Raw genomic sequence first — 27,727 nt, forward strand, 5'->3', positions numbered from 1 at the left:
ATCAGCAAACAAAAGCAATAGGTAAGTCAACAAAATAAACATATCAGCCAACAAAATGAAACATATAAAATATACATATCAGTCAACAAAATAAATATATTAGCCAACTAAAGAAATATATAAGCCAAATGATGTCTGATATTAGCCAATACAAGGAACCTTTCAAAAATTAAAAAAAAAAAAGATATATATATATATATATATATATATATATATATATATATATATATATATATATATATATATATATATATATATATATATATATATATATCAACCAACAAAAAGAATATTAGTCAACACAAAAACCATACCAGCCAATAAATGAAACATATCAGCCAACAAGTAAAATATATCAGTCAAGTTGTCTGCACCAAATTTGCGTGTGGTTGTCCGCACCCAATACCTTCTCATAAGAATTTATGGTTTACTTGATACTTCTATCTTTGACAAGTATTTATGGGTTTAAATAAACAAGCAAGAAAATATTCATGAAAAAAGGGAGGTGGGTCAACCCTAATGGATTGTGGAGATGGTGGCTGAGGAAGGTTCTCCACTCACAAGGGGTTATGCACTCAGCACTCAGCACTCATGCATGATGATAGCTTTGAATTTTTCGAATTCGATACTACTATTACTAACTTTTCTACTTCAGTACTTCGTATTATCTACTTTAATTTGTCCCTATGTATTAACTATTTTGAGGAATATTTAAACCTTTTTTCACGTCTTTCATTCTTTAATTTCTTTCGGATTTAATCAGATGTCTTAACAACAATACTATTGTAGTATAAACATATAAATTCACAATACTTTTTGTATTATAAAACACATCTAAATAGGATGTTTCTACTATGGTTTTCTATATTGTGACCATGATTATACTTAATTATGATTGGTTGATTTTTGATTTATTTTTAAATGTTGGTCAAACCTTATTTTTAATTTTTTTTTTCCATTTTTAATTCATTTTCTCATTTCCAAAAATTAATTATTGATTTTCCGAAATTGGTTTTTTATTTTGGAAATTATTTTATTAAAATCTATCATTAATAAAGTCCAAATTAAGATGAAATCATTAATAAAGTCCAAATTAAGATGAAATAATAAAATAAAAAAAAAAAAATCAAAATAAAAAATTTGTCTTCATAGTTCATCAATGTTTTTCAAGTTTGTTCATCCATTGATGAAATTAACTATAAATTTATGATCTATGTCCCTTAAATTCAGTCGTGCATCAATGGAGAGAAAGAAATAAGGCCAGATTTATACAGAATTTGTGAAATTTTGATAAATCCAAATTCGGGGTTCTAACGCATCTTGGTAGGTTTTTAATCCTAAGAAAATAGATTTCTCTTGTAATATCAATCAACAGATGCAAAATTAGCGAATTTATGTATTCGATCACAAAAATTGAGATAATTAAAATCAATATATTGTTCTTCAACATTCTTCATCAATGGATGAAAATAACCACCATCATCATAATCTTTGTCCTATAATACACTCACACATCAATGAAGATTGAAAGTATGCATCGATCTACATATTATATGTGAAAATTTGAATTCGTTCGAAATCAGCATTCGTGTAAATCTGGGTTCGTTTTTTATCCTAAAACAATATCAGACAATTACAATCAAGGGATGTAAAATCGGCCATTATATACAAAATTAAAATAATTTATCAATTTTTCGAAAATCTGGGTTCGTGAGTCAAATTGGAGAAGAAACCATAAGTTTTGTTTTGAAAAGCTTTTTGATCCAAAAAAATGTAGATAGAATTATAAATCTTGTTTGTGTATAAGGCATTAACCTAACTTCTAACAGGACATTACTTTAGAATGTACTACCCTGGACAAAGATTCATAAGAATCTTATATAATTATTTTTTAAAAAAACTATGAACACAATATCTTTTAATTTTAGAAAGATTATTTAAATTTTAAAGAACCTATGTAGTAAAAATTGAAAAAATCTTTAATTTTCTTCTAATAAAAAAAGGAAATGTATTGATACGTGATAAATAATAGCATATTTGACTCCTTTTTTTAATTGCGAAATATCTTCTTTGTTAAATCTTAATTGGTTAATCGCTATAGTTTATGCCAACCTTTTTTTTTGGTAATTTCGTATTTTATTATAACTAATAATTTAAGATATAATATATAGTTATAAATAAATTTCAACCAAAACAATAAAGATAGGTTTGGATAGTAATTTTTGTTTTTTGGTTTGTGTAATTTGAAATTCAAATCAGCTTTCTATAAGGTAAAAAAAATAAAAATATATTGTATTTAAAGCAACCAATCAAAATTGAAATTTAGATTAACAATGAAAGGTATTAGATTTAAGATATATTTGAAGAATATTGCCTATATGATGGCCGTTGATTGCTTATTTTTAGAAAAATGATATTTTACTAAATGATACATAAGTTATCCCATATAAATTGTCGTCCAAATCTTTTCAAATATTCTATTATAATATCTAACGTACTGTTTAGGAAATAAATCAATGATATACAATAGTGTTGTTATCAGTTATTTTTTATGACACATAAAATATAGACTATAAATTAAAAATAAAACTAAACTAATTAAAAAAATAAAAATACTCGTAGAGTCGTAGTACCTAACCATTGGGTAGCAAACTAGATACAAATAAATCACATTTAACATGTAACGCTGTTTTGACAAATAGAAAAAAGAATATTTTCGATTCTCATTAATGTAGCTAGACTACGTGGAATAAGTATTGGCGTATAGGGCCTATGTGCCAATGAAATAAATAGGATGACATCTTTGTAAATAATGGGAACATGAGAAAAAGCGATGGTACAAAATTTGATGGCAAAAAGTATCACTACATGCATAAGTGTATATTAAATGTACCACTGTACCATTAAGAGAGAGAGAGAGAAAAAAAAATCTTAAAATGCCCTTCTATGTGCTTGTGAAACACATAGGTTCTATGCGACTATATGCACTCGACTACGTGTATATACAAAACAACGTGTATATACAAAACAGAAGCATAATATGTCTTAATTATAAGGAATACAACTAGCAATAGTAGCATGCTTTTAGCCTAAATATAAGGGGTTTAATATTAGCTTTCCTAATTTACATAAATACAAAAATATATCTACTATATTTAACAATTTGCCATTGTATTCTTAAAATAAATAAATAAATAAATAAAATTGCCATATAATTGATCTACTTCCACTTTTTTTTTCATTTGGTTATTATATAGGATTCGTCCAATTCAATATTAAGATATGACATTACTTATATATTTAAAATTGGTCTCAATCTCCTTAATAATTGTAAAGTTATAAAAATTAACAAAGACGGTTCATTTAATTAATAACAAACTAGTATCCAAGTAATCCAACCATTGGGTCACACGATAGATAAGAAAATAATCATCTAATGTGGTAATTAGGTTGTCATTAGAATAGCTCTATAGGTGGTTTGATTGAGAGTTAATTTAATTTTGAGGAATATGCATACAGAAATCAAACCACAATAGCAGATATATAACTGATCATTGATACCAACCTGTATTTATACATTGTGACTTGGCTAGTGAATGAGGATTGAGGACCATGATCCTATTTGCTATCAATTAAGAAAAGTATTAGGATATTATTAATGCATGCGCAATATGAACTAATAATTAACAATGTCCAAAATAACGTATGGTCGTATACAAAATAAACAATAATACTGTGTTTTATAGGTAATGTCCTATTAGCATTTGGGTTAATGCCTTATATACAAACATAAATGACTATATATATATATATTTTTTTTTGGATCAAACAAGTATTCCAAAACAAAATCATTGTCTTCTCCGATTTGCCTCACAAATCCAAATTTTGAAAAATTGATAATTTTTTTTTATTATTTTCGCATACATATAATGACCGATTTTGCCTCCCTTGTTTGCAAATATATATTGTTTTAGGATTAAAAACAATCCCAGATTAAAAACAATCCCAGATTCACACATAAATCCAAATTTCGAATGAACTCAAAGTTCACATATAATATGTAGATCGATGCATATTCTCAATTTTCATTGATGTGCGAGTGTATTTACGGGACAAAGATTACCATAATGGTGGTTAATTTCATCCATGAATGAAAAACATTAATAACATTATAAAAACAATGACGAACAATATTTTGATTTAGATTTCCTTAATTTAATTAATATTTATTCTTTGTTTTTTTAAAAACTAATATTAATAACTATTATGAAAATAAATAAATAATTATCCATGACCTAGAAAATAATTTTCGAAAATAAAAAATTGATTAAAAAAGAGAAAATTAAAAAAAAAAGTTTGACCGAGTATAAAAATAAATCAAAAATCGACCAACAAGAATTAAGAATAGAAACAGTCATTTTAAGGATGACCATTGTAGAATTTTCACATCTAAATAATTGTTCTGTTTAATTTTGTTCAAAAGCTCAAAAGAACAAGGCCTTGCAGTTATGATAAAATGTAGTTAATTATGTGAGTCTTGTTAAAACAGTCTCAAAATTTATTTTTGTAATATTAACATTTATTATAATTTTAACACATAAATAATTAAATATACGAGTATTAATCACTGAAATAATGCGTTGACAAATATAAAAAATTAAAACGTGTTATTCAGAAAACAGAAAAAGTAAAATGTAATAATGGTCAAAAATCAAAATGAGAACGAACATATATAAGGATGGTCAAAAATCAAAACAAAATTCTAATAAGTCAATTTCAAAGTATTTAAGGATGTATTGTTCATGTAAAAATCAATGGTTGATAGTTGAATTACGGAGGAGGAAATCAGTAAATATGGGCGAGAGTGCGAGACCTTGAGGACTTGAGGTCAAAGATGAGAACGAACAAAAGAAATAAAAAATACATGATGAAATAAATGGTGTGACACTATAATGAAGTGCCAGGTGTAAGTCAAACAATCGTTTTGGTAGAAAAATCATCGAAAGACTTGTACTCTTGATCCAACGGTGATTATGGCACGCCTTCCCATGCTATATTTAAGGGAGAGTTTGGAGCTCTTTGACTTTTGGACACCGTCCCTTTTCTTTATTTTTCATATGTAACCTTAAAAATTAAATACGTATTCCAAACTTCACCATTTTCTTTCCCTTCCATTCTACTGCTGTATATTATTATAAAATGATACGGAGTACTTATACAGACCTAATTAGTAAAGATGACGTAGAGTCATGCCATATTGTATTTCCGTCTTTGTCTTAGGCCATAATTTTTGCCTAGTCCAAGCCCTTATAGAAGGATGATACATTTATTCACAGGTGCAACAACTCGGTAAATGTAACACATCTCTAGTGTATGTTGGCGCATGTCATTCACATACGATGACATCACATCCAAGCTTGTTACATGGTTATATGTTGCTCACAAACCAACTTGGAAGCACCATTCCTCATGCCCTTAGGGGCTCGAGATATACATTTGATTAAGTATATATATGTTGTTAGCAAGCAAGCGTTTTTCATTAAAAATGATTAGTCGTAGTTATTTCTTTTATAGTATGTAATTGCTTGATAATTACAAAATATAAAGTTCAATGTAAATTTATCAATCATAGAACAAATTCTAGCTTGTCGCTCTTTGATGATTAAAGCTTGAGAGTTGAGATAATACTACTCGTACTATACAGCTTGGTAAGTACACATCCAACCTTCTCCAGAGCCACACTTCAATTTTATTTATTTATTATTATTTTTCCCTTTAGGTCTTTAGCTATCACAAGCAATGCAATATTTATGCATAAACAATGTAGTATGTTATTACTTTGGTCATACATTTGTCTTTTTAACATGCTTATATTGATTTAAATCACCTTTTTCTATATTTATAATTAATGTCACTATCAAAACTATTTAATATTCTTTACATAATCATCATAAGAAAACAACAAAAATATGTCTTAATTGAACATGTCTTGGACCAACAAACCCATATCGACTGCTTTATAGGTTAATGATGATTCCATCTCTAATTCAATTTATATGCGACTTGTATACATATAAAGCGAAAAACTCTTGTATAACTTTTAAATAAAGTAAACTTTGAATTATGAAAATTCGAACAATAGATGAAGTAAACTTTTATACGAAGTATTTTGAAAATTCAAACAATAGTTAAACAACTTTGCTTAGATTAAAAGTTTATAATTTTAGTCAAAAACTAAAGGCAAATGAAAAAGTTGACTAAAAATTAAAATGAAGCGAACCCACAATTAAATGAAGAAAATGGAAAATTCTTGAATTGAATAATTAAAAAAAGGGTGCGCAGCTTAGGGGCGATTCCTAGTTAACGCCAACCTAACCCATTTTGCTATCCCACACTTCACATTCATACGGTCATACCCATTAGTGCAACTGTGCAACTATTGTCATACCACCCAAATTATTTTTTTCATTTGTTTTTTTTTTTAATTATAAAAATTTAGAAAATTTTGACAAAGAATAACACCAAAACATAAAAAACAAAAGAAAAAAAAATAAAGAAAGATAAAAGAAGAAGCATCCATCCCATTTTCATTTGAAAAACCTCTCTTTTTACTCAAAAGTCAACTCTCCCCCTACTTCTTTCCATTTCACTCCCCCCATCTTCCACGCCTCTTCTCTTTCTCTCTCCTCCAACCACCCTTTCTTTCTCTCTCCTCCATTTTTTCCTTCACCTTCTTCCTTCTTTAGCTTAGCTATGAAATTCCAATTTCGACAATAAACTTCATTTTTATCACTATTTTCAGGCACCCTTTTATACAATTAGCTTATACCCAATTCATTCAATTGAAAACCCATTTGTTTGCTGATTTGAAAAAAAAATGGGTAATGGAATCGGAAAACTTGGTATATGTTTCACGGGCTCCGGCGAGGCCCGACGGGCTAACAAGCAAGAACATGGTATGTTTATGGACCAATACGACGAGGGATTGGGCCATTCTTTCTGCTACGTTCGGCCCGACCCGAATACCCGGATGTCTAACCCGTTAGCGTCCGCATCGTCGAAGATCCACTCGGAGGAATCGGCGGCGGGTGTTTCGATATTCCGGTCGATCTCCGGTGCTTCGGTGTCGGCGAATACCTCAACACCGTTATCCACCGCTTTTGTGGCGGACCCAACTGCCACGTCAGCCACAGCCGCCTTCTTCGAGAGCTCCACATCATTCGCTTCCGTCCCACTTCAGCCAATCCCACGCGGATCCTCCCTCAATTCGGGTCCACTTTCGGGTCCAATCAGTATCGATCGCGGGTTCATGTCGGGTCCCATTGAACGAGCCGGGTTCTTATCCGGCCCACTGGATCGCGCAGGTCCTGCTCTCTTCTCTGGGCCACTTGATCGGAGCTTATCGGTACAGGGGAATTGGGCCGGGCTCAAGCCCAATAAACGACCCGGGTCGTTGATCCGTGGGCTTCGACATGCGATCTCGAAAGCATTCGGTCAGAGCTCGGTTGCCCCGATCAAAGGCGGCGGTGGTGTTGGGCAGGATAATTGGGTAATTGGTGGGCCCGTGCCTGGGCCCGGGCCCGAAATGAGTGGGAGCTTGAACATGAGCTCGGAGATGAGTTTAGGTGAGAGTGATTCATGGGAGAGTCAGAATCTTCAATGGGCGCAGGGGAAAGCAGGGGAGGATCGTGTACATGTGGTTGTATCAGAAGAACACGGTTGGGTTTTTGTTGGGATTTATGATGGATTCAATGGTCCTGATGCCACTGATTTTTTACTGTCAAATTTGTATTCAAATGTTCAGAAAGAGCTCAAGGGTTTGTTGTGGGATGATAATAGTAAGTTTGATTCATCTTGTTCATCATCAAATCTTCCAAATAATAGCTGTTCTTCTTCTGAAAGTAGTAGTAATAGTAGTAGAAGTAGTAGTTGTAGTTCAGATGTTGAGTCTTGTGAGTTTTTCGACCGCAAAAATTATGCTGAAAGTAGTGTAAGTGGTGGTGAAACTGTTGATTGTGGGAATGGGAATGGTAAAAGGGGGAGGAATTCATCAAAGAGTAAGTTTAAAGGGGCAACTAAGAAATGGGAAGAGAATCAAAGGAGATGGAAGTGTGAATGGGATAGAGAAAGATTAGAGCTTGATAGGAGGTTAAAAGAGCAATGGAATAGGAATGATTCCGAGGGTAAATCTATTAATCATTCCGATGTTTTGAAGGCGTTGTCTCGGGCTTTGAAGAAGACAGAGGAAGCTTATTTAGACATTGCTGATAAGATGGTGGATGAAAATCCTGAGTTAGCTTTGATGGGTTCTTGTGTTCTTGGTATGTTGATGAAAGGAGAGGATGTTTATTTGATGAATGTTGGTGATAGTCGAGCCGTTTTGGCGCAAAATAAAGAGCCTGATCTTAGACTTGGTAAAATTGATCAGGATTTGGAAAGGATTAATGAGGAGTCAATGTATGACTTTGAAGTATCAGATGGTGTCAAACCTAGTCTTAGAACTTTCCAACTTACAATGGATCATAGTACTTGTGTTGAAGAGGTAAAAGAATCAATAATCTTTATACAATTCACATTATTGTTATTGTTTTCATTGTTTATGGAAGACTTTGTCAATTGTTTGTACTTTCAATTGTAATTAAATTAGTCCCTAGTTTGCTGCTTGCTTATAATGTATGATTATGTGTTTCAGGAAGTGCAACGAATTAGAGACGAACACCCAGATGATGCATTTGCCATTGTCAATGAACGCGTCAAAGGTTCTTTGAAGGTTACTCGGGCTTTTGGTGCTGGTTTTCTTAAGCAGGTATTGCATTATGTTGATCATTGATTTCAGTAGTCGAGTACGTGTATTCATTGTCATCTATAAAGATTTGTAATTAACAATGATTAGTAATGGATTGCCATTCATATACCAAAGTTGAAATTTTGAAGATTATGAAACGTAGTAGTTGCTTGATTACAATCCTTGTTAGTTGTTGGTTGAAACAAATTAGCTAGCTAGCTAGTTGCAAGTTTTACGTAGACAACAACCAGAAACGATGTACTTGTTCTTCATTAATTTGATTTAGTTGGGGGATGAGTACCTGACTCAAATGCAACCACCTTTGCCAATTTATTGCAGTCAATGAAGTTAGACTATAAGCTTGCTACGATTACCTAATTTGTCACATTTTTTCCATTTTCATCACTCTAGTGCCCTGCCCTTGCTGTAACTAGAAGTGTGCGATTTCCGGTATACAAAAAAAAAAAAACCGAAAATGGAATTTGTTGGATAATCGTAATTATTAATGGTGTATAGATACTCGTATTTGTTTACTGATGTTATTGTGTTTAAGGATTTGTTCTCTTAGTGATCTGGTCTGAATCTTTTTGGTCTAGTGCTAGTTCTAACGCATTTGCAATTCTGCAGCCTAAATGGAATGATGCGCTGCTAGAGATGTTCCAAATTGACTACGTTGGGACTTCACCATATATCAGTTGTCATCCATTCTTGTATCACCATAGATTAGGCCCGAAGGATCAATTCTTGATATTATCCTCTGACGGTCTATATCAGTACTTCACAAATGAGGAAGTTGTCGCCGAAGTGGAGCTCTTCATCTCATTGTACCCCGAAGGTGACCCTGCTCAACATTTGGTTGAGGAAGTTTTGTTTCGTGCAGCAAAGAAAGCTGGTAAACTTTCTTATTCTATATCCTTTGAAAGTAAATTTTGTGAGTAAATTACATTCACAGAGAAACAGGCTAACTAAATTTATGTCCTGCAGGTATGGATTTCCATGAGTTGCTAGAAATACCTCAAGGAGATCGTCGTAGGTACCATGACGATGTCTCAATCATCATCATTTCTTTTGAAGGCAGGATATGGAGATCATGTGTATAAGTTCCACAAACGGTACAAGATATAGAAAAAGCTAGGAAAAAATCCAAAAAAAAAAAAAAAAAAAAAAAAACTAAGCAAAGGTTTATTTATTTATTTTATTTTATCCTTGTCACCCACATAACATCATTAAAAAAGCTCTATAAAGAGCTAAAAATGGTTAGTTATGGTATTGACATGGAGATAGGAATTGTATAGACATAAAGAGGTAGTTATGCTGAGGAAAATCCATTATCTTGTTATTAAGAAGAAAAAAAAAAATGGTGTAATTGCTGAATAAAATTGGATAATATATAAAAATTTTGTTGATCATATATTACTGTATGTCTTTTTGGTTAGTGGAAGCATTTAAAATATGAAAAAAAGAAGGCATAATATTTTGAATATTATGAGTTTACTTTAGGGATGCCATATCTAAAATCTGACCCAGAAGCATAAGGGCATCATTATTAGGTTCTTTCTTAGTGCCCAGATTTTCAGGTTGACCTAATATCAAAGTTAGATGCAGTGGTCCTGTTTTAAGTTGAAAAATCCCACTAAAAAAGATCAACTTTCTCTTTTGTTTTTCTTTTATCCTTGCCATACCAATCAAACCAAAATTAGAAGCACATTTTTATTTCTTTGATTCTGTTTTACTTCTTTTTCTTTGGTCACCTGTGTAATGTCAACTGTAGATTTCACCTTTACACAGGTTATTTCCTGTTTATGTCTTACAATTTCTGCAAATTCTGCAAACCCTCCTCCTTTAACTTAGACCAAGTAAAATGGACTTGTACCCGATTATCTGATCTGATCGCATGACCTAAACCCATAATTACATGACCTTATCGATCAATTGAGTTCAGCTATTGATCAAGACATGGACATGATATGAACGATCTAAAATCAAACCAAATTACTTATCACCTCTCGGCTCAAATTGAATCGACCTAAATTGTGTCCAATTGAATGATTTGTTTTGCCCATCTTTATCTTTTCTCTTGAAATAGACAAAAGTAGAATTGAATTTTGAGTAACGTTTGAAAATTTGTTGTCTTTACTTATTTCGTGAAAAAAATAGAAATGGAGTAGTACAAGTGGAGTAATAGCTAATAAAAGTAGTTAACTACTTAAAGAGGGAACTAATAGTGCAAAACAAGTCATTACCAAAACAATTAAAAGTCGTACTACAACCAATACTTAATTGTATATATAGTCAAAGTCTTCATAATTATTATCTTCTCTACTATCAATGTATTTAATTACCCCATCTCTTTTGTTAATCATACATCCTTAACTGTCCCTACTCCCTAATTGCTTATGCTCTTCTTTTTTGTCTGAATTCTAAAATGGACAGCTTTTACAATTAAAGATTGGGTTTTCCATAACTTTGGTCATCCATGAAGTATTATCATGATTAATCATTAGTGTCCCACTATTTTCTTTGTTGTTATTTTACTGTTTGTTGATTTTTTTTTTTCTTAACAAAGTTTAAGTTATCATTGAATGAAGGAATTATTGAGTGGGGAAAGATCTTCAAACAGCAATTAGCATGCATTATTCACTAGTCCAAAATCAATATCTCAATCCATGCCGAATTCTAACTTACTTTTGTCAAAACTTATTTATATAGAGAGTGACGATAAAAGAGCCTAATAACAATATCAAACGAGTAGGGTAGATAAGATAACTCGTATTATGAAAAGTTGTACGAGCACTATTATAATGTCATGTACAGTGGCGGATTCAGGATTTCCGAGATAGTGTGTCACCATCAATTATTGATCATTTGTGAAAGTACAATTTTTTTTTCCATGTCTTGTTCATAATTAATTTCAATCCAAAACTTATATGTATAAAATATATATATATATGTATATATACATACATATATATGTATATATACATATACCAAATTGATTTCAATCCAAAAATAGGACACAAAAATTCATATCACAACCAAATACAGTACTTAAGAATTCAATTTTACAAGTCGAAAATACTACAAATAACATGTTATAAACCAATGGAACAATAAAATTATTATATTGAATTAACTTTATGATTTTTTAGTTAATTGATAAGCTTTATGGGAAAATATTAAAATTGGTTGTACAAATATAAGATATAAAAAGGGAAAAAAATTTATTAAAAAATTATACAAAAAAAGTGAGATAACTTAAAAGACCAGTTATTAAATATAACTGGTCTCTTTAACGAAAAAAAGTAACGCAAAAAAATTGTGAAATGCAATAGCAGCATCAAAGAGACCTCTTATATAAATAACAGGTCTCTTTAATATATAAAAAAAACACACCAAGTCTTTTGTAGCAATAGCAGCATCAAAGAGATTTCCTATCTTAATAAGCGGTCTCTTTGATATTGTTTGTTGTTACCACTAGCAGCATCAAAGAGACCACCTATCTATAATAAGGGGTCTCTTTGATATTTTATTTTTTTAAAAAAATACTGTGTCACCGGACCCACTATGACTAAAGGTGGGTCCGCCCCTGGTCATGTAGGTAGGCATTATAATTTATAAGAGGAAGAGGCAGAGGCAGAATTAGTAAATTGAATGTAATAAAGAGAAAAGCTTCCGTCCATTAGTTGTCCAACTGCTAACTACCTTTGGATTGATAGTAAATGTAATGCAGTTAGCAGAGGTCATCCAAATGACATTTTTGTACCATTTATTTTGTGTAACGATATATTTTCAGTTGAGCAAGTGACCCACGACCTTACTCAGCTTCTTGCAGATGATTTCCTTATATGGGAGGTTCATGACTTATGCAGATGCAATTAAGGGTGGAGGGACCTTTTTTTTTTAATTTAACAATCGCTTTTTTCGTATTGGCTGGCCAACTATATTTTTGTTGAACTAAGATTTTTTTTTTCCCTTAAAATTCTCGTCTTAGATTAGAACACCTAAATTAATCGAAGACGGTCATCTCTCAATACACTATACACCTGGCTGTGTATTGAGAGCCGGTTTTTCAATTCTTACTAGTCTCATTGCTTCATTGGTAATGTAATCATTTTTGGCTCTTTTAATATCTTTATTATTGTGAAAAATTATGTACGTTTGTACAACAACTTGAGTTATTAATGGGTGTGATTTGGTCCTTTTCTTTTAATTTTGCTTGCCCCAATTCATTAAGTTAAGGACAGTCTTATTTTGCAATTTAAACGTTGCATAATTTTGGGGCCCACCAAATCCATCTGGCCCATGGTTCATGTTAAGGGTCAAATTCAAGGGCTTGTGGGAGTTTCAATATTGGGCTGTGTACTTTGGTTGTGCTGAACCCCTTGGGCCCCATTTTATGGTGTTTTTGGAGGGGTTAAGTTGTTAACTAAACTCTAATTAAAGTATTTTTTTAACATCATTCACTTGAATAAATTATTTTTGATTGAAACGTACAAGTATTTTTTATTTGAATATTTAAATTGAAAAGACAGTGTTAATTTTGTACAGAATATAATTCTGATGGAAACTCTTTAAAAAAAAAATTCTGATAGAATCTTTCGAAATTTGTCATTAATTATTGGTATCAATACGAGGTGCAAAAGAAGGAAAAATGGTTACAATGGTGGTTGTTTACAAACAACGGAATATAGAGCAAGAATATTAGACAATCCAAAACTTAAAATGATTCATAACATTGATGGTAATAAATTAGTTTACGTTCTCAATATTTAATGGGTGTAAAATTCACTTTAAAATGTCAATATAAGGTGGGTGTAAAATTTTACATTTAATGTCAATCTTGTTAACTTTGAGAATATGTTAGCATAACTTGAAGTAATATAATATTTTTTTTTACGTTAACAAGATATTAAGATGTTCCGAAGAGATTACCTTTTAATTGTAGATCATAATTGTACTTCCAGAGGCAAATAATTTTACTATAATTGGATGAACTTAATTTTATCGTAATTTTCTAAAATTGTGCGCAACTTCTAATAAATTAACTTTTAAATGAAACATATCATCCAAAATATCAGGAGCAATATAAGCGCGATCACAAACATATAACTCACGGTGAGTTTCCATTGCCTAGCTAATAGGTAATGACTGAGGTAGCCTAACAAGGTTATACTTTTAGAAATCTTTCCATAAAATACCCAAACTAGTTAAGATTTTTTATTTTTTTTTTCTTTTCTAAATTTTAAAAATGGCCACCACAATTATGGGTAGTATTTCAATAGCAAGGAGAAAGAAATTAATGAAATATTTCCACTCATACTATTTTTATTTATATGGCTCAAATTAGTGTTTCAGAGAACATGCATGTGCACATCAGATAATGTTTCTACTAATAGAAAGTTAGATTAAATCCAGCTCCAAGGAGGTAATTAAGATTTCTCTAATTAATTAGCTTTATAGCGAAATTTTAAATCCCAACTTTATTCATTCTTAAAGCATACATGGTACTTTGATATCAACTGTTGGCTCGCTCTATAAATGTACTTGAAATATGTCACTGATCAAACAAATTAGATGTATTGATAAGAGTTTGAAAATTAAAAAAGTAATTCTTTCATTTTTCTTCGTTTTGATTTGACCATTTTCTGTATGTATCACAAAAAGATTTCAAATAAGAAGAATAAATAAAAAAAAAATGATAGGAGTATTATAATCTACAAGTACTCTTATAATACTGTATGTTTCTTGTGAATATTTGAAGGATAATTTTGTATATTTCTAAGATTAACAATGTTATCTGTCACCTATGAGAAATATTTTCATCACAAGTACTCGGTGAAAAAAATGAAATAATGTCACATACTACTCTTTATACATGATTGTATGGTAATTAACTACTTGTATGAGAATGCTGATTTAACTACTGTTTTACAGTAATAGTTGTAGATTAATTTAGAAATCTTCAATGAGACATTTATTGAATCTTTTACAAACACAACACATAAAAAATTTATGGATTGATATTATATATTGCCATACTGCACAACGCACGTATAATTCCATACAGTCCATGAATAGCACGGGTCATAAAACTATAGTTAGTTTATATTATTGCAGTATTCATATCAAATTCCAAGGTCCCTAGCAGGCCAACATCTAAATATTTACACCGTCCAATTAACAACCTCTGTTAAACACACAAGAAAGTTAGGAGAAAACAGCTTAATGAGCCTTTACCATTAACTACATATATATATAGACTTACAACATTAACCTAACATGCCAAAAACTCCTAACAAGATATATACAAATATATTCACAAAATATATCTCACAACATAATTATATCCTAACACTCCCCCTCAACTTGGAGCATGTAAATCACGAATGCCCAACTTGTTAAGAAGAAAACCAAACTGTCGTTTCCCAAGTGTCTTCGTCGAAATATCTGCTAACTGATGACCTGTAGGAACATACGCAGTAGCTAGATTACCATTCACCAACTCATCATGAACAAAGTGACAATCTGCCTCTATATGCTTAGTAATGAAAAACACGATTTTTAGCAATATGGAGAGCAGATTGACTGTCACAATACAACTTCATAGGCTTGGGATGCAAAATACCAAGAGAGGACAACAAAGATTTCAACCACTTTAATTCACAAGTTCTGACTGCCATATCACGATACTCAGCTTCAGCAGAAGAACGAGATACGGTCGGTTGTTTCTTAGTCTTCCACGAGACAGGGGAACGACCAAGAAAAACCATATAACCAGACAAAAAATGACGAGTTAAAGGACACGCTGCCGAATCACTATCACAGAAAGCCGTCAAACACATGTCCTTCATAGGACGTAACAATATACCCTACCCAGGACTACCTTTGATATAGCGAAGTACCCTGATTGCCACATCCCAATGTTGCACCTGCGGGTTACTCAAAAACTGTGCAAGAGTATGAACAGAGAAACTCAACTCTGGACGAGTTACAGATAAATAACAAGTCGTCCAACTAAGTGACGATACTGATTAGGTTGAGAGAATGGCTCCCCCTCGGCATATGCAAGACGATGGTTCTGCTCCATAGGAGTATCAATAGGCTTACAACCTAACATTCCTGCCTCAGATAACACATCTAAAGCATATTTACGCTGAGACAAAAATATACCTTCCGGACCACGAGCAACTTCAATACCCAAAAAATACTTCAACACACCAAGGTCTTTTATATGAAAGCAAGTACTCAAATATTTTTTTAAATGAATAATTGCATCATGAGACGAACCGGCAATAATAAGATCATCAACATACACAAGAACATGAAGGGAGACCGTACCCTGAATATAACTGAACAAAGAATAATCTGCATATGATTGCTTGAAACCATAAGATTTCAAGGCTTTAGACAATTTATAAAACCACTGTCGAAGAGCCTATTTCAGACCATATAGAGACTTACACAACCTACAAACTTTCCTTGGAGTAGGACAATTATAACCCGGAGGTACCTACATATATACTTCCTCCTCCAAATCACCATGAAGAAAGGCATTACGAACATCCATTTGATACAACTCCCAATTTAAAGAAGCTGCAACCAAAAGAAAAAGTCTAACAGTCCCCATTTTTGCCACAGGGGCAAAAGTCTCATTATAATCAACACCTGCAACCTGTCGATTTCCATACACAACAAGACGACCTTTAAGTCGTTCTACTTCACCTGTAGAAGTATATTTAATTTTATACACCCAACCACTACCAATAGCCTTCTTATCTGGAGGTAAGTCCTCCAATGTCCACGTGCCATTTCGTTCAAGAGCATCAATTTCTTCTTTCATCGCCTTACGCCACCCTTCATGTTTCACAGCTTTCCTAAACGAGGAAGACTCTTTACCCTTCGTAACTGCTGTTAGAAAACACTTGTGTCTCATAGAAAAATTGTTATAATCAACATAACAAGCTATATCAAATTGTTTACCTGAAAAACGTGATTGAGAAGCGGGTGCAGTAGTTGTTGATGGAGTGGGGTCTATTGCTTGACGAACAACTGTATTAGTCACGTAATCACAGAGCTTCGAGGAAGGAATTTTGACACGATGACCACAATCCAACACTTCACCATTATTGGGAGTAATACCCCCTGCCACATCACTATGAGCACCCGTACTCCCCCTTGAGTCAAGGGAGGTAGTAGCAATATTATCACCAAAAGAAACATCACTAGGCACATGCAAAGTTTGAGTACCCTCACTGACTTTAGGTGATTCAACAGTAGCATGCAATTCATGCATTAAATCCACATCACAAGCACTACTACCATCAGATGCAGTAAGTGAAAAGGCATGCAAATCACTAACATAATCTTCATCATCCCGTAAACGAACCTGGCTAAAATAATTTTCCCACTGCACCTTTTCTAACTCATCAAATTGCTCAATAAAAGGAAATTTGTCTTCAACAAATTTGACATCACGACTTATAATAAATTCCTTAGACTCCAAATTATAAAACCGCCAACCTTTTTTACCATACGGATAACCAACCAAAAACACCTCCTAGACTTAGAGTCAAATTTATCCTTAGTACGAGAATTATTCACCACATAGCTCAAACAACCAAAAACACGCACATTGTCATACAAGGAGGTGTACCAAACAAACATTCATGAGGCATCTTGCCCTTTAAAATAGGAGTCGGAGTCAAATTAATAAGATGAACTGCAGCCAAAACACATTCTCCCCAAAAATACTTAATTAGGTAAATTAGCTTGAAAACGTAAAGCCCGAGCAACATTTAAAATATGTTTATGTTTTCTTTCAACACGACCATTTTGTTGAGCGGTATCTACACACGAAGTTTGATATACTATGCCTTTTTTGTCAAAGAAAGGTTTCAAACTCAAGAACTCTTGTCCATTATCACTCCGTAACACTTTAATGTTTTTATTAAATTGAGTTTTGATTAAAGCATAAAAGTCACGAATTAATTTCCCTACTTCATATTTTCCAACCATCAAATAAACCCAAGTAGCACGAGAAAAATCGTCAACAATAGTAAGGAAATATTTAGCATTACAGCTAAATGATACTTTACTTGGACCCCAAATATCATAATGTATCAAATCAAATAAACCAGATGCTTTATTCATACTTAAAGGAAAAGAGTTACGGGGTTGTTTACCCATAAAACAAATATGACAATCAAACATACAACACTTTTTATTCTTACTACTACTAACTACTCCAGGTAAGGATAAAACAACTTTCATCGAAGGATGACCTAAACGCCTATGCCACAACATACTTGCATTTGAAACTGCTACTGAATTTGTTTGAAAATTACGAGCACGAACCGGCCGGAAGAGATAGACCCCATTATACTGCACCCCCGCTCCAATCAGGTTCTCCAAAGTGCGGTCCTGAATAGTACATAGCTTGTTGGTACAAGATATATACAAATATATATACAAAATATATCTCACAACATAATTATATCCTAACAACCTCCCAACTTTGAAACTTCAAAAAAGTCAAAACTCAACATGAGTAACAACTTCAAATTCAACTCCAACTTTATTAGCAGTGTACCCATCATTTTAGACTATAATATTGCAAACCGTTGAATTTTCTTCACTGAAATAACTTCTTTCTAAACTCAAAAGTTAATTCCCAAATGAAAATTAATAAATAAAAAGGTCTCTTTTGAAATCGTCACTTCTTATGTATAATTCCTTTAATTTATCTTACCAAAAACAGAACACAGTACATGCACTATGTAGAGGTTGAATAAGTCCTCAGTGGATTAGTTGCAAACTAAATCCTTATCACTAATCAACCCTCATTAATTTTGTTATCTTATTTGTTAGTTTGTTAATTGTACTCATTTTTATGTCTTATTAGATTCATATACTTGTAATAATCATCTTATACAATAATACAAGTATAAATTTTTTAATTTCTCCTATGTTTTAATTAATCTTGTTAGATAAACATGTCAATCTTAGGCTATGATAGCAATAATACTAGCCATCGCAGCAGCAATATGAGCAGCCATTCATTCTTTGAAATAAAAAAACAAGCATCTTCTTACATAAAAGAGAAGATTAAAACTGCCAGATTGGTTCTCACTGATGTTACACCAGCACAGTTGTAAGTTCTTACATATTTTCTTTAACTCTTCGTAGGTTTGTTTTTCGGCTTTCTTTGTTAGGGTGTGTTTTTTGATTGTTGGGGACTTTTAAACAGGATGACAGAGGAAGCAACAACTGCTAATCCATGGTCACCGGATACTCGGATCCTAGGACTAATATCAAGGGCTGCTTTTGAAGTTGATGATTATTGGAGAATTGTAGAAATTCTGCATAACAAGTATGTCAAGTTTCTTGTTCATCATACTCCTAATCATTTTATGTATTCATTATTTCTATATCTATCTTAGATAGTGTAAGGAACTCATAGTTGATCTCGGGGATCAACAAAATAGTCCAATCTTGACTTATTTGGTGGTACATCATATAAGCTATATGAATACATTCTTGTGGTGGTACTGATCAGTGGCTTGTGGTGTTTGCGATTAACAAAATTTTGCCAATCCCCGAGATCAACTTGTCAGCCCTCACACGGTGTGCTTAATTTCCCATGATCTGAAAGATATTTCCATCCCTTTATTTCATTTGTGCCTTTGTGGTCAGATTATCAAAATTTGACAGAAAGAATTGGAGGGAATCTTACAATGCTTTGACAGTATTAGAGCATTTGTTGATTCATGGGCCAGAAAGTGTTGCAGAGGAGTTTCAAACAGAGAAATTCATCATCAATAACATGGAAACTTTTCAGCATGTTGATGAAAAAGGGTAGGCAGACTAATGTCAAATAACTCTTCTATGCATATGTCATCTGAAAATATAACATATAGTTCAGTAATATGCAGGTTTAATTGGGGCCTTGCTGTGAGGAAGAAATCAGAGAGAGTATTGAAGTTGCTTGAAAAGAGGCCTCTCCTCAAGGAAGAAAGAGAGCAAGCCAGAAAGCTAACAAGAGAGATTAAAGGGTTTGGTAGCTTTCCTGGAAGATCAGCCTCCCTACTTGAAGACTCGTTGACTACGTATGGAAGGAGCCATTCCCAGTTCAATGAGCATGGAAATGAGGGGAATCCACCTGAAAAAAATGGTTTCAATCAGCCTCGAGTAATCTTTCTAGATCATGACGGTAAGGCTGACAAACCCAGAACTGTAAAGAGGTTTCTGAAAGAAAATAAGGCACCAAAAAATGAGACAAGGAAAGAAGATTGGCTTGGTTGGAGCAATAGTACGGGGGAGAAAAATCTGCTCTTGAATGAAAATAGCAGTGGGGTGCTTATAGAAGAGGAAGATCATCCTTTTAATGATAGTGAGGAACATAATAAAGTGTCTTTGTTGGCTGCTTCAAAAGAGGATTAAGAACAGATGAATCTGTTTTCTGTATTTTAGTTACAGGTCCTGCACACGCAATTTGCAGGTTGTATATCATAAACAGAACATGTTAGCTTGTCTAAAATGTTAACCGTTGGTTATCAGAGATCTCAATTTTTGAAAATCGGTATGCTGTAGAATGCAAGAATAAGAGGTATCAAAACTGTTATTGTACATTTCCCTTTTTTGTATTCTTGACAGTTTGTGCTGTAATTATGAGATGCTTCTAGCAAAGAGGGAAAGGGAGGGAGGAGGGGTGACAGTTTAAGAATATGCCCATAGAGGTAGAAGATTATGAAGTTGATAGCTTCATAACCACGCATTATAGTTGCACATTTCGGAAAATCTCTCCATTCTAAGCAGACTTGCAGTATCAAAAGAGTAACAATGCATGAGCATTTTAAGTGAAATAATACAAAATGAGAATAAAATATATTTAAATGGATTAAAACTATGGAATAGAGTAAATTCTACAGGCGGTATATAGGCCGAAAAAAAATTATATATATATATATATATATATATATATATATATATATATATATATATATATATATATATATATATATATATCAATGCTTTTAGAGTTTCAGTGATATGATATCAGATTAAGATAATGCTAGTATATTGTATTGCACATACAGTATACAAAGTACAACAAATTTACCCTGCAAAAGAAATGGCACTCGGTATAAATTGTCAATAAATAGTGTTTATCCTATAGACAGTAATACAATATATACTCAATCTAACTTTAGATTTCTTGGTTTTACACAACAAAGGAACACACAACTTCTTACTCCCTATTCTTACATTCTCCTGGTTGCTCGTCAGAGGCAAAACTTTCAGATACAGGGACATGTATGATTGCACCATCTACAACTCTGGAAGCAATACCTAGTTAAGTCGTTAGTAATACAACTGTACAGGGTTATTAACATAGATTAATTGCACGCACATGTGAACAATCAATATTTGCACATCCATTCTTGAGCAGCTAGTCTCAAAGAATTATTTGGAGTAAGATGCAGATGATCCAATCTCAAATTGGTCATAGGAGAAGTTTCTCGACCATTTTCTAACCACTCACGAATGGCCTCTCCCTCATAGGTAAACCCATCAGCTGCTACTTGAGGGTCGCACATGATTTCCTGAAATGAAATGGTGAAAGAGTTTAATGGAAGCTTAGGCATGCCAAATATATACATACAGTTTCAGGTTATGCAAAGATCAGCAGAACACATATATTAATGGAAAAATAAGGAGGGAAAGAGAGATGATGCATATGATTGTCACATATTAAACAAGCTCTTCATGTCACAGCTTAGGTACATGGACAAACTAACGCAGAATTACGTAAAAATCCCCTCAACAGATGAAAATAAATGAGCTAAACAGACTGGTTTTTGTTGTTTTAACTACTATAATATACCTCTACTATCCTAACCCTAACTATACCAACCCCTACTATTTTAACCCTACTATCTAACCATTACTATATGAACCCATATAGTAATTCCTACTATACAACCCCTTCTATATGAATCCCTAATATCCCTACTACCTGACCATTACTATATGAACCCTTAATATCCCTATCTCAACTCATACTATATGAACCAATATTACCCTATACCGTAATATCCTTAATAACCCTTTCTATCCTACCCCTACTATACTAACCCATACCTACCTCAACCCCTACTACCCTACCGCAACCCTTACTATCCTAATTCCTAACTAATACTATCTAACCCCTACTATATGGGTTGGGATAGTAGGGGTTAGATAGTAGGGGTTTGTGAGGGATAGTAAGGGTTAGATAGTATGGATTAGGATAGTAGTGGTTCATATAGTAGGATTTAGTATAGGAAGGGTTAGATAGTAGGGGTGCGTATAGTAGGGGTTAGATAATATGGGTTAGGATAGTAGGGGTGAATTGTATAGTAGGGGTTAGAATAGGGATAGTAGGGGGCCAAAATGTGTAGTAGGGGTTATGAACGGATAGTAGGGGTTCATATTATATGCACCCCTATTATATGAACCCCTACTATCCTAACCCCTACTACATTAACATCACCCCTTTTATTAAAAAAATTCCATATACACTAGTCACATAACTTGAAAAATTCAAGATAAAAACTCCATACTGCAAACTCAGAAGTAACAGATGGTATGCAATTATCTAACTGACCTGAAGGATTGGGCAAAGAAAGAAAGATGGCACCATCCGCTCTTTTGAGGCATGGAGCTGTTGAAGCTCTTTCACCAGAGAGGGTGTCAGCTCTGGCCTAACCCGACTATTCTGTTCACAGAATCTCAAAGCCACATCAGTCAATTTTTCTGCCACAAATGGTCCCCATTCCCCTGCAGATGAATCCAGGATTGAATCTAACTTTCCACTGGAAACTGCTCTACGGATGCGTGTTACCAATCCTACTGGAGGCTGTCCAGTTAGTAGCTGCAATATAATGACGCCAAATGAGTATAAATCGGATTTCGTTGACAATTTGCCTGTTCTATGAAATTCTGGGTCTCTATATGGGTAGGCGCCCTGGGGATCAGGATAATGGCTATAGCTAGAGGAACTCAGGTTATCATGTGACAGTAACTTGGAGAAACCAAAATCACCAATTTTGCAGTGTAGATCAGAATCTAGAAGGATGCTTTCGAGTTTCAGGTCACCATGGATTATCTTTTCCGGATGCGAGGTATGAAGAAATAAAAGGGCAGTTGAAATCTGAGAGATAATTCTAGCTCGGAGCTTCCATGAAAGAGGTGTAATGTTGTTTTTCTGAAAGAGACGCCATTGGAGAAGCCCATTGGGTACAAAATCATATACAAGAGACCAGGCCTCTGGACATACACCAATTAAAGTCACCAAATGAGGGTGTCGTAGCTTGCCGAGAGCCTGAACCTGCAAAGGTAGCCAGTATCTAAGTTTCATGTTCCTCTAAATTTCGATTGTTAATGATCTTTGCCTCTGATATAAAGAACGAAGAAAACGATGTTCTCAGAAAGCAAAGAGCTTCTGCAAAATAGGTTGAGCTTCTAATTAATAGCCCCATGATTGCATATGTCATTGATTCATGGTAATTCAGACTCAAGCGGCACATCAAAAAAAGATCTAATCCAACATTGCAAGATATCTTTATTTGCAGCAAAATATAGTAAGGAAATCACCATTAAGATTGTGAGCTGCGACACTTTTGGCTGAGAAGAAGACTGCTGGTGCAAATTGAAATTTCATTTGACATATTGTTGTGATGTTTGTCTCAAAAATGAATAGAGGAATGCATGTGTATACATGCAGACACACTGTGTAGCATATATAGAAAGAAATGAGAAGAAGAAAAAAAAACCTGTTTCTGAAATTGTGATGGGCCTTGGATGTTGTGTGCATGGAACCTTTGTATGGCAACAGTTTTACTCAGCAGTTCTCCCTTGTAGATGCAACCATATCCCCCTTCAACTAGCTTAAAGCTATCTGAAAAATTGCATGTCGCAGTTTGCAGATCCAGTAGAGAAAATTCCACCAACTCTGGCACGTCATCCAGAAGGCCCCCATATCCATGACCGTTCGAACCACCCGTACGCCTGCGACTTCTCCACTTCTCAAGCCAACGTTCAGCTTCTATTTTCTGTCTTTCAATCTTTTGTTTTTCTTGACGTAAACTTGCAATACAAACTTGGACAAGTTTCAACTCCCCTGCTGCCTCATCACAACGGCGGTTGGCCTCCTGGACACGACTATCAAAAACAGCTACATTCCTCATAGTCTTCTGGAGCTCTCCTGTAACTTCTAGTCTTTCCTCTAACAACCTTTGTTGTTCATCCATCAAGCTTCTTAGAGAATCTTCAGCTTCCTCCCTAAGTTCAGCTTCACGAGTTTGAACTGATTCAAAGTCCTTCACCTAAGGAGACCACACAGAATTTGAGATACTTCACAAATAAGGGGAGTGAAAAGATGATTACATGAGATCTTGTGGTTGATTACAACTTATAGCAGAAACTCTCAGATAAAAAGACAAAGCTCATAAGTATAAGCATTAGGTATCTCTTTTCATTCTGAATAAATGTTTCATTAAGCATAAATTCAGTCCAAAATCAGTCTGTCCTCAATTCTGCCTCTTACTTTCAAGTTTCAACAATAGTGAAAACTATTACCACAGCATAAGCATAATGAATTCAACTCTATATAAGACAAATAAAATGCCAACTCTAACAGTATCAGGAATACCTGTCTGATAAAATCTACAGAGTAAACACGTTTTTTAATGAGGAAACAGTGCAAAGAAAAGAATTGATTTTATAGCATCAATAATAGTTATTAGAACTAGGTTAAGATCTGATAATTATATGTGGAAGTTGTTAGACCAGGCCAGTTAGTTGAATTCCTTAAAAGTTAAATCTGAATGTTATCATTTTCATAGAAAGCACAACTTATAAAGACAAACTATTGAAACTGTTATCAATGTTTATATTCATGGTCAACTTCTGACTTTAGGAAAGTAAATACTCTGTATTTATTAAATGCCAAAATTCCTAAGCAGCAACCAAATAATGGTCAGAACTCAGAAAATCACCTTCCTCATAGCCTTCAATGCTTCAGCTTCCAGTTCCTCGCGCTTCAATATTTCTAAGCATGCTTCATTTTTTGAAGTTTCAACCTCTGCTTTTGCTTCCAACAGCTGACCATATAAATGATCATCCTCCAATTTGAAGCCAGAATCACAGGAAACCTTTTTTTCCATGGATGTACTTGATCCAGAATCATTGCCGGTTGAGCTTCGAACATATCCAGGGTTCAAAGTGTTTTCTGAACTAGGTAATAACAAATCTTCATCAGAGGGATCATTCTGATTCAAATCTTTCATCTCAGAGCATTGCATGCTTAGGCGAGAAGAACTACCACAGCGATCAACTGGATTGTATACACAATCACTATTCTCATATGGTAAAGATTTTGACCTTAAACCATCTGTCTGACAAGTTGTAACTTTCTCAAATGCTTCTTTTGTCCATACATGCTTCCCTTTATGGATAAACCACATCTCGCAAAATGCTGGAGCACTATTGGCAGCATAAGTTGCTTTAGGAGAATGCTTTTTCACCTTCACGCAACTGCACCATATAATTTGAGCACAATCAGATAAATATTTGAATGTCAATGACAAACCCCCACCACTAGGGACCTAGGTAAACACTTAAGGAAAAGGAGAATTGTACAAAGGCTGGAAAAAATCAGCATTGAGATATAGTAAGTTACTGGAAAATGCATTATTTATACACATATATCTCAAACATTCATGGTGTCAGTCCTTAGTCCTAAAGAAAAGAAAACTCATAAAATTCAGGGACTGACCCCATAACGAGCTTCTGCATGCCATGTTTCATGACCAGACCCATGAGTCCCTTATGAACTTGCTCATCTTCGGTGATAATACTGCTTGCTCTTACCTGCAAAAAACAATCACCACATCCAGTAATTTTTTACAAAGTACTGCTATGGTTCATCAGATTAACAATATTTTATTACATTATGATTTAGAAAAGACATAGGAATGAGCTGGCAAGGGGGAAAATGAATATATCTTAAGAATACGAATAATTTAAAAGGTGGGTCATGGGAAAGTTGAAGCATGTGTTTGCTCCTTATTTGCACTATAGCAAATTAGAAACAAAGAAGAAGAAATACTTCATATTTATTGCCTTCTAAACAAAAAACAGTAGCTGGAGTTGATTCCATTAATAAGACAAACCATTCGTTTACTCAGACAATCAAGCTTTAATTTTGCAGGTTCTAGTAAAGCTATGCAACCACCTTAAATAATATTGAAGAGGAACTAGTCATATAACAGAAAATGCAAGTTCAATATTAATCAATTAGAAGAGAGAGGACTTTAATTAAATCAATGTACTCAACAAATTCTATACTTAAGACTATCATTACCCTCTATCAAGCCTCAAAGCAATAAACTTTAGTTTCAAGCTATGCAAATCAGCCCCTAATTTGAACAGGAGAATTCACCTTGGCTCTATAGCAAAAGTCCAAGTAAGCACGGATAAGTTTCTCCATTTTTCCCCTCTCCTCATTCCTGTATGCAGTCACCACTACTGCATTTGCTTGAGTTGCTGGTAATTTTCCCACTGCATCACAGAAAAACCAACAAAGATAATAGAACAGTCAAATAACAATCTTGTCGTCATAAGTTGTAGGCTTACATGTATCACGAGACATACTCATGTTACAGAAAACAAAATTTTGTATTAATTCATGTTTCACAAAAAATGAGCGATCCTATCTACATTCTTTAGGATTAGTTAGGACACTCACTATTTTAGACTCCATATTTCTTACTGCGTATAATATTATGGTGATTATTGTGAACATCAGAATGAAACTTCTCCATCAAAGACGCAAAACAGATAAGAAAACGCCAAGCAAACCTTAGAGTTCACCCAATAGACATTGCTTTGATAATCTTTTAACCAATTTTAATGCCGATTATTCTTTAAGTCACAAATAATACTACATTGGAAATTAACAGCCACATGGTCCCAATCCCTCGTCATTAAGTACTCACTATGGTCACACTATAACACCCCTAATAGTTGTCTGCTTCCAAATTTATTCAATTAGAGAAATATTTGAAAATCTAGCCATAATTCACTTGTAATTTAGGAAATGTGACAAATTTTTTTCGGACATTCCAAAACAGCAATTAATATGATTCAATCAAACAATCAAATTTCCTATGATATCACACCCTTTAAACCAATTAACTCAGTAACTTCAACCAGATAAAACCGGATATAATTTTTCAAAAATTCCAGAAACTTGAAACAATAAAACAAAATGAAAGAGAGAGAAATTACAGAGAGTAGGGATGTAAGGAGAAGGTTGATGAACATGAACAAGGCAAATATCAGAGTTTCGGAAAGTACGAAACGTCCATCGAAGCAAAGAAACGGTCTTCTCCTCCGACCTTCCAACAGCAACATACACTTTCTCTCTCCTCGTTCCATCTTCTTCGATGTTCGTCAAACTCGAGCTCAACTCGGTCCGACTCGGTTGCCGTTCCAACTCAGCGCCGTAACTCGCCATTGAGAAAGAAGGTGAGGAGGAAAACCGGGAGTACCGGTCAACGGTTGGGTCAGGCAAGGGGAATGGTGTTAGAAGCTCCATTTTATAGCGTAGAATCCGGTGATTATTGGCATCAGCACCGGTAGCAGGTACATAAGAGCAAGCTTGATTGAAAGGAAAAGGGAGACTTTTGGGAGTTTAGAAGGATGACTAATATGACTTCTTTGAGGATTAAAAGGAGATTAAGGAAACAGGAAATGTTGTTATTAGTTTATACTTCGTAATTGATTATTAAGAGTATAAGATTGATTAGTGACCGAATCAAGAATTAGATATTAGTTGCTCCTCTTTTTGTTTATGGTGAGGTGAAGTGTCATTTTCAAGACTTGCATTTTTGGGTGGAA

At 33.7% G+C, this 27,727-nt stretch overlaps 3 protein-coding genes across 4 annotated transcripts; 2 read left to right on the top strand and 1 right to left on the bottom strand.

Annotated features, from left to right (window-relative positions):
* The first annotated feature begins 6,474 nt into the window (after positions 1-6,474).
* On the top strand, positions 6,475-9,960 carry LOC110688426 (probable protein phosphatase 2C 4). The gene is made up of 4 exons (XM_021865174.1): positions 6,475-8,542; positions 8,693-8,806; positions 9,413-9,677; positions 9,770-9,960. Exons 1-4 carry the CDS (start codon positions 6,878-6,880, stop codon positions 9,883-9,885), a joined length of 2,160 nt encoding a protein of 719 aa, XP_021720866.1. The 5' UTR covers positions 6,475-6,877; the 3' UTR covers positions 9,886-9,960.
* An 8,534-nt stretch (positions 9,961-18,494) lies between these two features.
* Positions 18,495-20,412, top strand: LOC110688428 (epsin-3-like). Its single transcript, XM_021865175.1, has 4 exons — positions 18,495-18,935; positions 19,032-19,154; positions 19,478-19,639; positions 19,717-20,412. Exons 1-4 carry the CDS (start codon positions 18,778-18,780, stop codon positions 20,222-20,224), a joined length of 951 nt encoding a protein of 316 aa, XP_021720867.1. The 5' UTR covers positions 18,495-18,777; the 3' UTR covers positions 20,225-20,412.
* A 432-nt stretch (positions 20,413-20,844) lies between these two features.
* Positions 20,845-27,727, bottom strand: LOC110688429 (U-box domain-containing protein 33-like). Of its 2 annotated transcripts, none has more exons than XM_021865177.1 (7): positions 27,116-27,727; positions 26,268-26,386; positions 25,602-25,696; positions 24,823-25,360; positions 23,599-24,150; positions 22,431-22,697; positions 20,845-21,387 (listed from the first exon to the last, which is right to left on the bottom strand). In XM_021865177.1, the coding sequence occupies exons 1-7, from the start codon at positions 27,423-27,425 to the stop codon at positions 21,205-21,207; spliced, it is 2,064 nt and encodes a 687-aa protein (XP_021720869.1). In that variant the 5' UTR covers positions 27,426-27,727; the 3' UTR covers positions 20,845-21,204. The 2 variants fall into 2 exon arrangements, with proteins under 2 accessions (XP_021720869.1, XP_021720868.1); XM_021865176.1 differs by having other exon boundaries at positions 22,431-23,153; positions 27,116-27,725.

This window comes from Chenopodium quinoa, unplaced genomic scaffold, assembly GCF_001683475.1.
Source record: "Chenopodium quinoa cultivar QQ74 unplaced genomic scaffold, ASM168347v1, whole genome shotgun sequence".
In the NCBI taxonomy this organism is placed as follows: Eukaryota; Viridiplantae; Streptophyta; class Magnoliopsida; order Caryophyllales; family Amaranthaceae; genus Chenopodium; species Chenopodium quinoa.